General features: G+C 46.1%; 2 protein-coding genes across 2 annotated transcripts; both read right to left on the bottom strand.

The window, feature by feature from the left end:
- Positions 1–36: 36 nt before the first annotated feature.
- Positions 37–3,020, bottom strand: OPA3 (outer mitochondrial membrane lipid metabolism regulator OPA3). Its single transcript, XM_053472694.1, has 2 exons — positions 2,838–3,020; positions 37–547 (listed from the first exon to the last, which is right to left on the bottom strand). The coding sequence occupies exons 1-2, from the start codon at positions 2,977–2,979 to the stop codon at positions 237–239; spliced, it is 453 nt and encodes a 150-aa protein (XP_053328669.1). The 5' UTR covers positions 2,980–3,020; the 3' UTR covers positions 37–236.
- An 8,367-nt stretch (positions 3,021–11,387) lies between these two features.
- On the bottom strand, positions 11,388–16,673 carry GPR4 (G protein-coupled receptor 4). Its single transcript, XM_053473500.1, has 2 exons — positions 16,492–16,673; positions 11,388–12,767 (listed from the first exon to the last, which is right to left on the bottom strand). Exon 2 carries the CDS (start codon positions 12,518–12,520, stop codon positions 11,456–11,458), a length of 1,065 nt encoding a protein of 354 aa, XP_053329475.1. The 5' UTR covers positions 12,521–12,767; positions 16,492–16,673; the 3' UTR covers positions 11,388–11,455.
- Positions 16,674–17,142: the final 469 nt, after the last annotated feature.

The raw sequence follows: 17,142 nt of genomic DNA, 5'->3' as shown, positions 1-17,142 counted from the left end.
CTGTTTAATATGGCTCGTCATGTCAGCATGAAGCAGTCAAGTGACCAATATGTCTTTATTCTGTACAATACAACTTTAAATGATTCAAACAAGAAACTCCTCAGGGGTGGGGCTTTAGTTCAGTCAGCCCCTACAGAGCCAGCCACGCCCCCAATATATCTCCAGTGCCAAATAATTCAGTTCTTCTCGACAGGCAGGTACAGTGGTAGGACAGCGCATCCCAATACAAACACGGCTCACTTAGCTACCAGTTTCCTTTCTGTCTCTCGAACTTTAGCGTCCACCTCCTCTGTTAGGAGCCCCAGGCTTGTAATTTTTTGCTCCATTTCATGAAGTCGGGCCTCCAGCTCCTCCTCTTTCCTCCGAGTGTTAGCTGCTTGCCTTGCATATTCTGCCACTAAGCAGCCGCCTCCCACGACGAAGATGATGGCTTCCCCCAATAGTTCTGCCCCCAACTCTGCTGCCGCCTCCTCGTTTAAGGGTTTGACGGCTGCACCTCGAAATCCCATGATCCTCATCTTCGCCCGCATCTCCACCCAGTGGTACACTGTTACAATGGGAAAAAGAACAAAAAAAACCCATGAGATGAAGTGTTTTATACATAAAGGAAAGGCCTTACGTAATTCTATGAAACCGTACATAACGGCGAAGGTGTCTCTTCTCCAATAGAGCGAATGCATTCATCCCTTTATTCATTCTCTTACTCTCTCAAAACATACAAAGACTCGGATCTTACTCAGTCGTTGGCCTCATCCTAGATCCATATCCCTATTCCATGCATGTTTAAATTCAGTCATTGTACTAACCTCTACCACTTCTGCCGGAAGGCTGCTCCAGTTATTTACCACCCTTTCGGTAAAGCAAATCTCACTATGACCCTTTAAGTTAAATATTTCTATCCCCTCTCTCTTTCATACTGACTGTGGAGCGCCAAGGGACCTAGTTTTGTATGTGTGACTCGTATTGCAAGCTAAATACAGCCTTTATTATTTATCATTTTGTGATATAGATTTATCAGTCAAATTACTTTTATAGCACATTTTTAAAGTGCCGCTGGGGGGGGCATCACTGTGGAAGAGGGGTTGCCAAGGGGAGCCATTAGAGATCCCCGCCATATATACGCAAGGAGTTCTTCCCCAAACCTTACCGAGCACCTTCTAAGCTTTAATTCACATTTTAAAAGGAGATCCGGCATCGGACACATTATTTCCGTACCCTAAAACCCTCATCTGGTTAATCACGCAAAATCATTTATAGGTTTTTTTTTTTCAGGGAATGCTTAATTGTCATGTGACACAAACGCAGGAACTGATTTGTTGGCTTTGAAACTTAAGTGTCATAGTAGGGGACCAAACTACACTTCCCACGATGCTTTGCCTGTATCTGCAAAGAAAATGAATGCCTGGTGTTTGCTGAGAATCCTGGGAGTTGTATTTCCAAGAATCGTACAATTACCGCCAGAGATCAGGTTCTGTATAAGAACCCAGTAAGACGAAGCATCAGATCAATAGATTGTAAGCTCGTGAGTCGAGCGCTCTTTACTTAAAGTTTAGAATGCATGGGCTGCAAGCCTCGCTGCAGACATTGTGGGCGCTATATAAGTAAACGATAATAGTTTTGGGGCCGCGGCTGGAGCGCTTCTCTGATCCTTTGGCAGAGATACCCGGATTTCGGAGACGTTCTCTTCGGCATAAGGCTTTACAAATATGGCGGCCGCGTGAGAACGTGACCTCACCCGCAATCCACGGCGGCACAGAATGAAAAGAACGCGCTGAACTATACGAGCGGAAAGAGCGCAACCCGGAACGCTCTAATAAACGAACAACGTCAATCATTTAAATACCAACGTTTCCACCCACGGAACGCGACATCTTCATCAGCGCACACAGAAGAAACGGGCGTTTCTGTATAAACCGATGACCTCATATTACATCAAAACTTTGGCGCCACCAGATTCCGTAGCGCTGTTTTAATAGGCAGGCCCGGACTGGGAATCACATCGAGGGCCGCACGCGCTGACATCATCACCCGGCCACCAGCCTTAAAGTGCCAGTGCCACCCGCCACGCCGGCCCTGACCGAGGATGGGGAAAATATCTGATTTTACAAGAACACCCGTTGAAATATCCCGGGGGTCCCGGGTGTTTTCAGGGGCTGTAGATAGAATCGTTTTTATGCTCATGTAGCGTGCGGCTGGGCACGTCCAGCTGGTGGCCAAACGCCATTTGCCAGACGGCCAGTCCGGGCCGGTGTATCTACATTTTAAATCGGTACCATAGTTTGGGAACACACTGGCCGGTCCAATTCAAACCCGGCCACCTGTCAAACCTTCTAGAAAAAGACAGCATGTGCTTTTGTGACAGTAAATGATGTCATCACCACTGACATCATTGGCAAGGATTACACAATTACTAGTCACTCAGCAAAACAGATATTCTGTTTGTCCGCTAAATATTTATCTAATTTCCCTTCCAGCTGGGAGTCTGTGCTGGGGTAATAAGGGGCATATTTATGTCGTCATCATTCACCTGGCCTGTCCCAAGCAAGGTGCAGCCATGACGTATAGTGATGGTTTTATCGCACCCAGTCTTAAGATGACCAATGCCCAAACTCAGTACATCCCCCCCGGACACCGAATCTAGTCCCGACAAAAAGGAGACACCCGGTTACACTTCATACACCCGACCCAGCAGGGTGACCTCCTAAAAGTGACATGCTGCAGCGCCCTTTTAAATCCCCTCTCCCTGATTGGCCAGAGCAGGCCACGCTTGCGTTCCCATTGGACCCCTCTACCCAATCACCCCGTCTCCTTAAAGCGGCCTGAGCAGGCCCAGTCACCTTGAGCCGGCGGTAGACAGACGTAAGTGCGGAAGAACTCGCTCCGCCGTGCGCCCGCCTTTATTCGGTTTGCCAACGGTTTGCTGATCTGCCGGATTCCCAGGTACAGGAGCTTAGCGATAGGGAAGGCTCCCACCACCATCTTGATGAAGTCACATACCAGCGCCACGCCCCCTGGAGCTACGTCATTGCGTCGCCGGGATAGAGTTAATGAATGGCCAATACAAAGCCACCAGGCCGCGCCCACTCCCGGAAGAAGGCGTGGTCACGGAGGGTGTAGGCGCCTAATATGAATGTCAGTAGGGTGTATATAGGCGCTGGCTGCTGCCTGTCGGGCTGGTAATATCTAATTATGTGAATTACCATTACTTCCATTAGAAGGAAATTCCTGATTTCTTCATTTAATCATAATTTTGGCAAAAAAAAAGCATGCAACCCGTATAGAACTCTAAACTTTAAATGTATACAAAATGAACAGATTTGTAATCTTACAAAAAAGCACAAAAATATTTTTGAATTCTTTTTTTAATAAAATTGACTTTTTTTTGCATATTATGACTTGATTTTTCCTGCTTTTGGAGTTTTCATATTATCGCTATGTGTATGTGCACGCGTGTTTCATGCCTCCATACATATTTATTATTTTTTTTCTTTAAATGTAAGAAGCATCATTTTATAATAATTAATAACATTAAAATAAATAATTATTCTATATGGAAATAATTTATATAAATTATTATTGTTATTTTGTTATAGCGCCACAGATTTTAATAAACGTGGAAACAAAACTATGTAGCGACCCTGGCAGTCCAGGCAGTTAAAGAAGATAGAGGGGGAGAGAGGATAAGCCCAATGCACGTTTCTGCAGCCGGCGTCATCAGGGGCTAAAAGCTTGGGTGGTTACAGCGAGGGGGGGTTTGGGAATTACACCCGGGGAAAACCAGACAGATTGTTTAATGAGCACAGCGTTAACGCTGCCTATGTGTTGCTTTTATTTGTGTAAATAGGGTGCAGGCAAACTACAACTGGAGTGCTGGGAACTTCCATACAGCTTTAAATCTTAATGCTTCAGCAAAAATACATTTTGGACAATGCTCTGCTTCCAACTTTGCGGGAACAGTTTGGGGAAGACCATTTTCTATTCCAGCATGACTGCGCCCCAAAATACAAAGAAACATCTACGAAGACATGGTTGGATGAGTTTGGTGCGGAAAAACTTGTCCGGCACAGAACCCCGACCTCAACCCCATCGGACACCTTTGGGATGAACTGCAACGGAGATTGCGAGCCGGGTGTCTCGTCCAACATCAGTGGCTGACCTCCCAGACGCTCTACTGGATGAACGGGCAAAAATTCCCACAGAAACTCTCCAAAATCTGGTGGAAATCCTTCCCAGAAGAGCGGAAGCCGTTATATCCGCAAAGGGGGACCGACTACATATTAATGTCTATGTATTTATAATATGACGTCATCAAAGTCCCTGTTGGTGTAATGGTCAGGTGTCCACATACTCTCTGGAAAGGTTTTGGATAGTCAGTAATGCTAGGAATGACGTTTCTAATTCAGCAGCGTGTTACAAAAGTATTCAATTCAGCAGATTAGGTGGAGCCGTACCATTAATCTAATTTACTGTATGGGGGAATGCACTATATACAGAGCAGTCTGCCGCGTGAACGTGGTATTTACCCAGCAAATCTATACTTGCACTTTGCCCCTGTGAGTTAGGGAGTTACCGCTGCTAACCGAATCGCTCATCATGACTCAGGGGGTTATTGGTTCCTGTGGCCCTCTAGCGCCCCCTCCAGGATGGTCCCGGTGGCAATGTGCATCAGGATCAAGAGCCACAACCTCGGTCTAGTCACTGCCCAAAATGACAATAGTATCGGATTACTAATATGGACATACTCTGTCTACTGTCTATTTAAAAATCCAATGTATCCCATCATTTCTTCTGAATTGGTTTGTAAATGTTCCCTGAGCACCAGAAATTCCAGATGATGAAGAAGAGGAGAATAAAAAGCTCCACATTCCCATCTCTACCAGCAGAAGCGCCGTTGCTAATGCCCCAGGGCAGGAGGTGAGGAGCCGCTAGATCTCCTGGCTGGAGGTGGTAGCTGAGGTCGGCTGCTTGCTCACTGAGCTGAACAAAGAGGGAGGATCATTTCTCCTCCTTTAAATAAATTTCCCTCCTGTACTTTGTTAAATCGCTTTATGTATTCAAACATTTCTATGCCATCCCCAATCTCTCTGTTCTCTCCTCTATGCCGGACATATGAATCATATGAATGAAAAACGAGGGGTCTATACAGGACGCACAAAACAGGGTCCTCAAGACAAGGAATCAAATCAAGAACAGTAGGAATAAGAGGACAAAGGAAAGTTTGAAGTGATGGCAGCAAAAGATAATACAGGAGTAAGAGACGTTTTGCTTTGGTTGGATAGCCGGCTACTTTTCCTATTCCCTTCAGTTCTACATTCCTGGCGTTGACATGTTTAGTCTCGTATTGTCAAAGGTGAGAGTAGAACACTTGGGCCAGCTTCATCATGTATCTTTAAATTAAACGGACCTCGACTAGAAGAATAATTCTACTGTTTCCCTCTATTATATAGCATTGTACCCCAAAAAAAGATTTTTTAGGCTCGATGCAAGAGTGAATAAACCCACTAGTTGTTAGCACTCTATGATTGCCAGAGGGGTATTTAAGAGAACGCTCACTTGAGGATCTGGGAGCTATAGACCATATTATATTACATATTTATTTTTTTAGGGACTGGTCCAAAAGCATATGGGCTTTACATATCTAAAGTATCTGGGCGGTATTTTATTAAAGGAAACATTCCCAGGAAGCCCATTCTATAGAAAATGCCTCGTCAGAATGTTAGGCTGTCGGCCTCCAGCAGGAAATGGACCAGCTGTGATGGGATAAGATCTTTAAACTTGACCACAACCAGGAAATAGGAATCCGGACGGATAGTCTTGTTCCAATTATATCCAGAACAGGGACAGGATAAATTCTAATCACAAATGAAGTCAGGGTCGCCATCCAAATTTATACTCAGAGCGAACAGAGACAAATAAATTGATATAGATGAGTGGTTGTTGTCCATCTACAAAGAGTTTTATTTGTTAACTCAGAAGTTGGAACTTTTCAGGTCCCTGAGTATTATATAAATATATCAGCCCTTGCAGAAGAAGCTCAGCGGTGTCCACCCTTTTTACTGTGATGGGGTATCTGGGAGTTGAAGCTTTCAAGCCTTCCGTAATCTTTTGGGTTAGTGAATACCCTCAACTTCTTCTTTGCTTTACCCTCGTGCTGCACTGGAACTGAAAATGAAGGAGAAATGGAATGTCGGGTGTAATATCTCAGGGGAGAATCCTATCAAATCCCATTTGTAGATCAGAGAAGAAACTTGTCTGGCGATAACATACAGACCGTTAATCGTAGCTTCAAATCCATCTTGAGAGCTGTATAGATATCCCTAAGGAGCTAAGAAGTGTTTGGAACTGAGGAGAAAAACAAAGGAGTGCAGCTCCTGGGTCAGAATGTTAACATGTCTAGAGCTTACATACAGATAAATGACTATATCCTTAAATCCATGCAGAAAGCCATACTCACGTCCCTAAGGAGAAACTAGTGCTTGGCAGCCGTCTTCAGTCTAAAAACCTTCTCTGTTTCTCTAAGGCTTTGCAAAACACATACTTGGACATTTTCCAGCCGCTTTGAAGATCATCCAGATGTTGATCTACAGCTGGCACGCCTGGGAACTCTCAGGGTTCAATGAGGACTCCTTGGAGTCCGTTAAACTATCAGATACTCTGTATCAGTGCTGTTCAACACTTTCGTGGGGTGGACCATACCATTTAGAAGAACAAAATAGGGGAGGTGGCTCCTAACATTCTGTGGGATGTTACAATGTTCTCAAGAGAAACTTACCTTCTTAGCGTATAAAACTGTCAAGATACCTCCTTAACTTCCATATGCAGCTCCTGACACCTCCATTCATTTATCCAGCGGATGGTTTGTGCCATCTTATAAGACATGGAATTAAGATTTCCCATGTTGCTGTTTTGTCTTACATACAAAATCTGCCTAGAGAAGAAGGCTCGGAGCAGAGACTTCCAGTAGAATCCTTCATTTTGGAGGTTTAAACCTCATGTCGTTTGTAAGTGGCTGAGATTTAACAAAATAGTCACATGTTACGTGGATCGCCAGTATCTAACCATATGCCACAAAAAGAAAAAAAGTGCTATTACATGGTTCCTTGTCTACCATTTTTACCAGGAACACTTAATTGTCATGTGACGCTACAGTAAGCACTGATAAGTTGTTGCCACAGAATCTGAAAAGGCTGCTGGGTTTATATAAAATAAAATGATGGCTCTACCAAGCTTTTTTTGCTAGAGAGTGAAATTAATGGTTTGTCTAAAAGAAACAACATCCTTAAGGATCCACCACTTTTGGTTAAGTCAAAGATGCGAGAAATGATCTCAGAGAACTACACATTAAATAACAGTAGTAGTCCAACTACCACCCAAGCTCAGAATGGGGTTTAAACCTTTAGAAAAGACCTCATTGGAAGCTAAGGAGAAGTGCCTTGAGAAAAGTACTGATTGCAGTACTCTTCATGGCCTTCTATGTTGCGGTGGCGCTGTTTGTCTCGCAAGACAAGAGGTCACATTAGACCAGGGCTCGTGGGACGCAAACAGCCCGGGAGTTCTGAAGGCAATTAGGTTAATGAATGTTTAATTGAGATGCTTCTACTCAAGCTGGGAAATGCACAGATTGTGTCTTGTTTGTTGACAGCCTTCAGTGGCAGGTAACTGGGTGGGGAACGGGGGGGGGAATGGGTGGCATTTGGGTGGGGAGTCGGCGTGTCAAACAGCGCTCGGGGAAGCAGGGTCTACCAGTAAGTTCCTAGCCAGACGGCAACCGCGTTCATCTCCCAGCATTGTGAGTGGATAGAAAGCATATTTTGGATTATTGACAATTATCCCGCAACAAAATGAGTAATGTTTGCCTTTGGAGTTCAAACCCCACGCTTTTCCATTCTCTCGGGAGTGAGTCTCCACCAAATAACTGAGAGATTTCACTCTCCATCCTTCCACCTTTTAGTAAATCCTTCCAAGCCCCTCTGAGTTCACTAAAACGCCATAAATGGATGCGGGATTTCTCCGGCAGACAGAGAGGGCAGGGGAAAGAATGAAAGGGAAGGATTAAGAAACGGAGAATTTGACAAATAAAACCAATTTAAAGGGGCCATGCAAATAAAAATCTAACAAAGATCATGGAAAACATGGATATCCCCTATCATATTATTATTTTTTTGTTCACAGGCCACAATGTCTATTATTCAGACCCTCGTGTGCATGTGCGGCAAGCGCTCCCATTGATTTCCTCATTACCAAGGCTGCCGGTGACATTAAACTGTCCCTTTAATAACGTGAGCAGCATTAATAGTTTCAGAAGTGGTGTTATCACCATAGCTCTTATTCTGATGCTGATTGGACCATTCCATTGTTTGCTACAGCGACTGGACAATTTTTTTCAAACTTTTCACCCATTTTAAACTTAAATCCCATTATACCTTCTAATGTACTAAAAACATGTTAAAGGAACCAGTCACCTTAACAGGTGGCCAGCCTGTTATTTCTCCTGCGCCGTGGAATTCTTGTATGAGCCTCCGTAGGCCGAGAGATAATCAGCCTTTGTTGATCTTCACAGTAAAGAAGAATAGACCCATTTATTTGCCTACCGTGCAACCACAGGCCATTAAATGTACTTTAGCACCATTACAGTCACCTAGTCTCCGCGTCTCAGTTTTACATGCAGAACAATCATTATTCCCTTCCGCACTCCAGCAAGTCCGGTCAGTGCATTCTTCAGCGCAAGTCTAGACCAGCCTATTAAACGCGCCTTCCGTTGACACGCGTTCTATGGTTTGCTTGCAGTATTTTCGTATATTGCGCAACACTTTCCATTAACATTATAGGGGATTCACGGAAACACATTGTACTATTTTGCCCAAAACACACGAGGCGATAAAAGAAATAGATATGTGCTAGATATCAAGTTTATGTGGAGACGCCATATTAACTTCCTGTTCTCGTGAATTGCGGGATTATTCCTCCCCTTCTCATCTGGCAGCCTTTACGAGGGTTGGGTGAGGAAATCCCCACTTACTGGGGAAGTTAAAGTTTCAGATGCTCCGTTTAAAACATATCGTCAGGAGTTGTGTCAGTTTTTTTAAAAAATTTGTGATGGTAATAAACAAGGAACGGCAATGATAGGGGCGGCACTGGCGCTTTAAGGCCAGCTGCCGCCTGATGACATCAGTGCTGCCGATGGATAGACGTTACATTCTAATGTGAGCGAAGGTTGCCGCCGGGCATATCGAGCCGCTGGCCACACGCTACAGCACCCAGTCTTATTCTAGCGCGGCAGATTGGTGGAGCGAGCGGCTCCATCGGCCAGCAGCCCAGCAGGCATTCATCCAGTCCGGCTCTGCCTAGAATGGTTCTGTGCTTCTATCCAGTCTTACTTTGTTTATGGTGTTTATACATTGTATTTGTATAAATTATAAAGTGTTGTCTTTATTATCCTCTTCGGTTGTTGAGAAGCCCTAGGGCTGGACACCTTACTTCTTATTTGCCCTCTTATCCCTCTTTACTATGTAAGAGTCACCTATGCGAGTGAGTGCTTGCTACACCTGAGTACATAGTCCAGCCTCAGGGTATGGGGGGGGTATAGGTGTAAGAGTCAGGGGCTGTATCGACAGCAGTGCTTATGTTCCAGAAAATGTCTCGAAGAAGGATATGGAAACTGTGGAGGAGAAGAGACAATCGGTGGTCCTGTTTTCTCGATACTAATTGGCTTGAAGAAGACGATCAGCAGCAGGAAAGTGTTCAGATTGAAATGGGACCCCCAAGCCCTGGAGCTCTCAGTGAACAAGAGCTGGGTGGGACTGGTGGTGAGTATCCCGCAGGGGTGCAAGCAGTCCAAGATCTGGAAGCCTAGGAGCCGGGGGTGAGGAAAGAGGCAAATGCAGGGGTGTGATGTCACAGAGGATCTATCTGACATTAGTTTTTAAAAAATGTGTTCTGTACCCAAGAGAGATAAGACCAGGGAGCTGGGGTAAGGGTCAGGGGTCTGCACAGAGAAGAGGTATTTCCCATTGTTGACGTGGTTTATTCTGCGGTTAGATCTGCTTGTGTTCCGACATCCACCCGGCTTCCAGCATCTCCCCCGCAATGCACACTTTGCTATTATAATGTTTATACGCAGCTACTTAGTGTCACTGCTTGTATTTCAAACAAGCGCCTGTTGGACGCTGAGAAGTTGCTCTGTTCCGGGTTGTAGTGGGGACAGGGTATTCCCAGGGTCACAAACAGTATGATGTGACCCAGCTGAGTAAGAAATGGGTGAAGCTCTGTGTGTGTATGTATGTATGTGTGTGTGAATGTGTATGTGTGTGTGAATGTGTGTATATGAGTGTGTGTGTGTGAATGTGTGTGTGTACAGTCTCTCGGTACAGGAATAGCTGAGGGAAGCGTTCTAATGATAAAGCTGCGTGTGGATCAGGGTTGTCAGTACAGGGAGAGTATGGATGCTAGAGGTCTCTTTGCTATCGGGGCTATCAGTACAGGAGTAGTAGGGGGGAGGCATTCTACAAACTACCTCTCTGGGATGTTAGGGAGACCTGCCGGGCAGAATTCAGATGTAGTCCCAGACTCAAGCGTATGGCCAAAGAGTCAGCACTGCCAGCGACAGCTGTGTCCCCTCCGCTCCCCCTCTCTGCTGTTCTCGGATGTAACTCAATTGCCCCCAAATCCCTGTAATGTACCTGCGCAACGCACACTGACTCAGCACACAGATGGCAGAGATTGGGCTGCAGAGCATCTCGCCTCTGCAAACAGAACCCTCAATAAAATTCTCTCCGTTCCTGTAGAACATTTCCGAGCGCTCTGAAGACGATTCCTCCCCATAGAACGTTCCTCGTTAATGACCGTTGCCCTCCCTATTAGAACTCTATGAAGACGTCACTCCTTTTCACCCTCACACAATGATGTATAAAGTATAACAATCAGAGCTTTTACCATAACCAAATTTGTTTATAAAAGTGTGTATATTATTTTGGAGATATTTGGTTTAAAAGTAAGGGAACCTGAGATCGGTGGCATAACTACAATACTAATGAGTTTTCTCCACTCATCTTTTCTTCCCTTTTTCTCACCATTAAAAGAATTGCAAAAATCAATCCGTTTCCACCAAAGATAAGTAACTTTTAAACAAAAGGCAAGATAATTCTTAACGGACAGAAACGGTCAGCGGCTCCTGGAAACAGGAAGTTGAGATCGCTGCTCCTACCGTAGATGTAAAGGGGGCTTCTATAACATACAGGTCGCTTATTTTAATCTTCAGACACCATTATATGGGTTATTTTTTTTGGGGGGGGGAGTGAAAAATCCGATTTAAGATCCTCATCCTTCTTTGGAGATAATATATAATAAATAATATTATAATAAATATAATAAATAATAATAAAGGACTCTTTATGTTGGACATTTTCACTTTAATTTATTATATTATTTAACATTGGTTGTGTCCTTTGTACATTATTCACACCACATGCGCTCCCTGTCCTCTTCCAAGTTCCACCATCCCCACATCTTCTCCACCATAACCCCCTCTTCCTTCAACAGCCCTCTCTCCCCACCCCACACGGTCTTTGCCCATTGCCCATGCCACTACACCCCCCATTGCCTTCGCCACCTCCCCCCTTGCTCCAGGACATGCCAAGCAGTAGAGTGCAGGGTCTGCCAGACAGTTCAATGTGGCCAAGGCTAGCGATGCATGGTAGGCCGGAAAAAGCCTCTCCTCCAGGGCACAGCCTCCACCCGAATCCACCGCGCTGCCCCTGGTCAGGAACACCAAGCTGCGGAGGAGAAGTAAAGCATGGTATGGCCCATAGCAGATGAGAGCCACACAGGGAAGGCCCAGCGCTAACCGCCGCACTCTCCTGCGCTCCCTCCGCTCGCAGGATGCACTACCGCGCAGAGCTCTCAGGAGCCCGGCGTAACACACCATCATAACTCCCCAGGGCAACAGGAACCCTGCCAGTACCCTCGCCACATTGGCCAGGGCATCCCCCCTCCCAGAAAGAGGGTAACTCTCATAACAAAAAGTGTGGTTGTATTGGTCCCTGTGGATGGCATCTCCCAGGAGCGGAGGGGCGTTAGCCGCCAGCTCGAGGAGCCATACCAATGCCGAAACGGCGGCAGCGGAACGGATGGGCCTAGCACCCGGGAACCGCAGGGGGTAAGCCACTGCTAGATAGCGGTCAGCAGAGACACACGAGAGGAACGCTGCTCCCACGTAGAGGTTGGTGTAGAAAACAAACCCAAAGAGACGGCAAGCACCAGGGCCATAACCCCACACATCACGCCTTAGGTAGTAGTCCGTCCAAGGTGGGAGCGCACAAATGAGTAGTAGGTCAGAGAGTGAGAGGTTCAGAAGGTAGACTCCAAGTTCTCTACCTCTTCTAACTTGAAGCCAGGCTGCCCACAGGGCCAGGAGGTTAGCGGGGAGACCCACCACAAAGACCAGAGTGTAGAGCGAGGGGGGAAGCACTCCATCCAGGCCAGAGTCAACATTGCATGCATCCGGGGCAGTTGAGTTCGACATGGCAAAGAGAGAACAGTGGCTACTAGAAGACAGTATCACTGAAATCTCTTATGCACTCTCCTTTGTTTTCATTTGCCCTCTATCCTCGTCTGTCTCCCTCTCAATCCGCTCTCTTTGTCTGCCTCCTTCACCTTGTCCTCTCTCCCACTGTGGGAGTCTGTGAGTATTTGGGTGCTCAAGAGGGCTGCACATTTTGACTCATGACTTCTGCCTCCAATTCTTCATCGCAGCTCAGTATCTGCAATGTCTGTGGGAAAAACGGAGAAGACCATAGGCGTTAATAAGGATGTGGGAGAAGAAAGGATGGAGTGGGAATGAAGGAGAAGAAAGGATGCAGTGGGAATGAAGGAGAAGAAAGGATGGAGTGGGAATGTGGGAGAAGGAAGGATGCACGGGTCAGGGTTTAGCGCTACACAGTTGGAAACATATTGGAAGTATCATTAAAAGTAAAGGAAAATCAACTGGAGCGGTGTAGGGACCCTGTGTGGGGGGCCACTGAGTTTGGAGCAGTATAGGGGCAGTGTGAGGGAGTTGGGTGTGAGGAGGCTGGGTGTGAGGGAGTTGGGTGTGAGGAGGCTGGGTGTGAGGGGTCAGTGTGACAGAGCTGGGTATGGGCAGTGTGATGGAGTCGGGTGTGTGAGGGGGTTAATGTGAGGGAGCTGGGATTGAGTGGGTGGTGTGACAGAACTGGGTAGGGGCAGTATGAGGGAGCCATGTGTGAGGAAGCGTGGTGCGTGGGGGCAGCGTGAAGGAGCTGGGTGTGAGTGGGGGCAATATGAGGGAGTGCATGTGTGGAGGCAGTGTGAAGGAGCTTGGTGTGTCGGGCGGTGTGAGGGGGTCAGTGTGAGGGTGCTGGGTGTGAGGGGGCAGTGTGACAGAGCTTGATAGGAGCAGCGTGATGGAGCCGGGTGTGAGGGGGCAAGGTATGAGAGAGCCGGGTATGAGGGGGCTGTGTGTGTGGGGGCAGCGTGAAGAAGCTTGGTGTGTCGGGCGGTGTGAGGGGTCAGTGTGAGGGAGCGGGGTGTGAGGGGTCAGTGTGAGGGAGCTGGGTGTGAAGGGTCAGTGTGAGGGAGCTGGGTGTGAAGGATCAGTGTGAGGGAGCTGGGTGTGAGGGGTCAGTGTGAGGGAGCCGGGTGTGAGGGGTCAGTGTGAGGGAGCTGGGTGTGAGGGGTCAGTGTGAGGGAGCCGGGTGTGAGGGGTCAGTGTGAGGGAGCCGGGTGTGAGGGGTCAGTGTGAGGGAGCTGGGTGTGAGGGGTCAGTGTGAGGGAGCCGGGTGTGAGGGGTCAGTGTGAGGGAGCTGGGTGTGAGGGGTCAGTGTGAGGGAGCCGGGTGTGAGGGGTCAGTGTGAGGAAGCTGAGTATGTCTGGAGCAGTCTGAGGAAGTTTGGTGTGTAGGGGACTGCGTGAAGAAGCTGAGTGTGGGGGTTTAGGGGGACAAAGTAGTCAAAATACTAAAAGTGGTCCCAAAAATATTCAGCATGAAAAATTATTTTTACTAAAAGTAAAGTGTTTGCAATGACATTGCAGAAAATACATAAACAACCACAAATAACACATAATATGTTTTTTTCCAAAGTCTTTGCTTGAAAACAGAGGAAGCTCAGTCTGAGAGAGCTGGGTATCGGCACTCAGCGTGAGAGAGCTGTGCATGGGATCTCAGCGTTAGAGAGAGACAGATGGGATCTTAGTGTGAGAGAGCTGTGTATGGGATCTCAGTGTGAGAGAGCTGTGTATCGGCACTCAGTGTGAGAGAGCTGTGTATCGGCACTCAGTGTGAGAGAGTTGGGTATGGGATCTCAGCGTGAGAGAGCTGGGTATCGGCACTCAGCGTGAGAGAGCTGTGTATGGGATCTCAGCGTTAGAGAGAGACAGATGGGATCTCAGTGTGAGAGAGCTGTGTATGGGATCTCAGCGTTAGAGAGAGACAGATGGGATCTCAGTGTGAGAGAGCTGTGTATGGGATATCAGCGTGAGAGAGCTGTGTATCGGCACTCAGTCTGAGAGAGCTGTGTGTAGGAAAGAGTTTTGTGAGAGGTCAGTAAGAGTGCATGTGTCAGCTAGTTTGTGGTCTTAGTTTGTGGACTGTAACCTCTGTCTAAAGAGAGTGTTTCCTTGACTGTCTCTGTTTGTGACAGGTCATTAACATCCGTCATGGGAGAGAGAGGAAGATAGGATGGTGATAGGAAGGGGTGGGGGGGGGGGTCTCAATGAATAATTGACTGTCTGTTTTGCATATAAATATTTAGACACTAAGAGTGATTAGAGAGAGAGCCACTGGGAGAGAGTGCATGCGAGAGAGAGCTGCGAGGAGCTAAGGTGCAGTGGCCAGATTCCAAACACTGGACAGCGTACCGTGAGACGGGTGTCTAAATACACACATATCACACATATCACACACACATATCACACACACACATATCACACATATCACACACACATATCACACACACATATCACACACACACATATCACACATATCACAAATATCACACACACACATATCACATATATCACACATATCACACATATCACATATATCACACATACATCACACACACATATCACACATATCACACACACACACATATCACAGATCACACACACATATCACACATATCACACATATCACACATATCACACATATCACACACACATATCACACATATCACACACACATATCACACACACACATATCACACATATCACACACACATATCACATATATCACACATATCACACACACATACATCACACACACACATATCACACACACAGATCACATATATCCCACATATCACATATATCACACATATCACACATATCGCACATACATCACACACACATATCACACATATTACACACACACATACCACACATATCACACACACACATATCACACATATCACACACACATATCACATATATCACACATATCACACATATCACACACACATACATCACATACACACATCACACATATCACACACACATATATCACACACACATATCACACATATCACACACACAGATCACACATATCACACATATCACACACACATACATCACACACACAGATCACACAATGCATCCTGTATAACAGCTATATATATACACTTGTCTGGCTGTCTGTCTATCCTTCTATCACCCTATAGATGGCTAGAGATTAAGACATTCTAGCAATCAGCTTCGATACGATCCTAACAGCATCTTTCCACCTGCTAGAAGTTACTTATTTTGTCCAATAGATCCACGTTATATACCGCTATACTCCTCATTATATTATAATTATATATATATATATAGCACTACTGTTCAAAAGTTTGGGATCACTTAGAACTGTCCTTGTATTTCAAAGAAAAGCAAGTTTGTCCATTAAAATAACATTAAATGGATCAGAAATCCAGCACAGGCGGGGTTAATGCTGTAAATAACTATTGTAGCTGGAAACAGTTGATTTTTAATGGAATCTCTTCATAGGCATACAGAGGGCCTTTATCACTCCGATCACTCCTTTATCACTCCCATCACTCCTGTGTTAAAATGGCCCTTTTATCACTCCCATCACTCCTTTATCACTCCTGTGTCCCAATGGCCCTTTATCACTCCCATCACTCCTGTGTCCCAATGGTACGTTGTGTTCACTCACTAGGCTAATTGATCGTTAGAAACCCTTTTAGAATTGTGTTACAGCCAGAAATGAAAACAGCAAAGTGACCCCAAACCTTTGAATGGTAGTGTGTATATACAGTATATACATCATATATATATATATATATATAGAGAGAGAGAGAGAGAGAGAGGTTATTAGTTACTTCTAAGAGCTTTTTCAGTGACTCCTATTATACATTGCTGTACTCCGCATTATATTATAATTATATATATATATAAATTGAGCGACGCGTTGGTCTACTGACAGTATGAATGTATAGATTTACGTTTATTATGCCCCCATAGCCATGCGCAGACACTCACCTGGGTGCCACTTTGAAACATTGTAACAAGTGCGGAGAGATGCCGGCGGGTTGCAGAGCGGCGTCTGCCGAGCGGCGCAGAGCGCTTGCTGTAGTTTGCGGAGCGCAGCCTCTGGATTGCTGATCAGTATCCCCAGCCGGCGGGCGGTTCGGCGTCCGGCGTGCGCGGAGCAGAGCCTGGAGTTTGGGTGGCAGTGGCTGGAGTTTTTGGGAGTGCTCGGTGTGCGGTGCAGAGCCGGTACAGCGCAGCGACTGGTGGGATGAAGAGAGACAAAGGGGACGGGCTAATGTTTAACCCTGCATGGTGCAGAGCCGAGGACACCGCAGGGCTATTGGCATGCAGAGCAGAAAGGACTGGCGGAGCATATGCGCCATGTGCAGAGAACCGGAGCCTGCGCCGGACATATTAATTGCCGGGTTCGCCAGGTCTTGCTCGAATTAACCCTTGCTTAGCTTTTGTGGGGAATGCCTAATGGGAGTGGGGCGTACAGAGAAGACGTGTTGGATGCCCTTTGTATGTAGCATGTCTATGTATGTTTATAACGTGACATTAATGTAGTATGATTTAGCTTTTTGCATGATATGTATAAAGCCCCTTTAAATACTTTGACCCTCTTTGTTTGTGGCGCTTTTAACCTCATGGAAGTTGCTC

Source organism: Spea bombifrons, chromosome 8 (assembly GCF_027358695.1).
Source record: "Spea bombifrons isolate aSpeBom1 chromosome 8, aSpeBom1.2.pri, whole genome shotgun sequence".
Taxonomy (NCBI): domain Eukaryota; kingdom Metazoa; phylum Chordata; class Amphibia; order Anura; family Pelobatidae; genus Spea; species Spea bombifrons.
Note: the sequence above shows the minus strand (reverse complement) of the source record. Positions and strands in the feature narration are given on the sequence as shown.

Excerpts from the sequence above, each read along its gene's own strand:
- OPA3 (XM_053472694.1), bottom strand. The coding sequence starts at position 2,979 with ATGGTGGTGGGAGCCTTCCCTATCGCTAAGCTCCTGTACCTGGGAATC. Across the intron at positions 548-2,837 it reads CTGTCTACCGCCGGCTCAAG|TGTACCACTGGGTGGAGATG; the intron begins GTGACTGGGCCT and ends CCATTGTAACAG.
- GPR4 (XM_053473500.1), bottom strand. The coding sequence starts at position 12,520 with ATGTCGAACTCAACTGCCCCGGATGCATGCAATGTTGACTCTGGCCTG.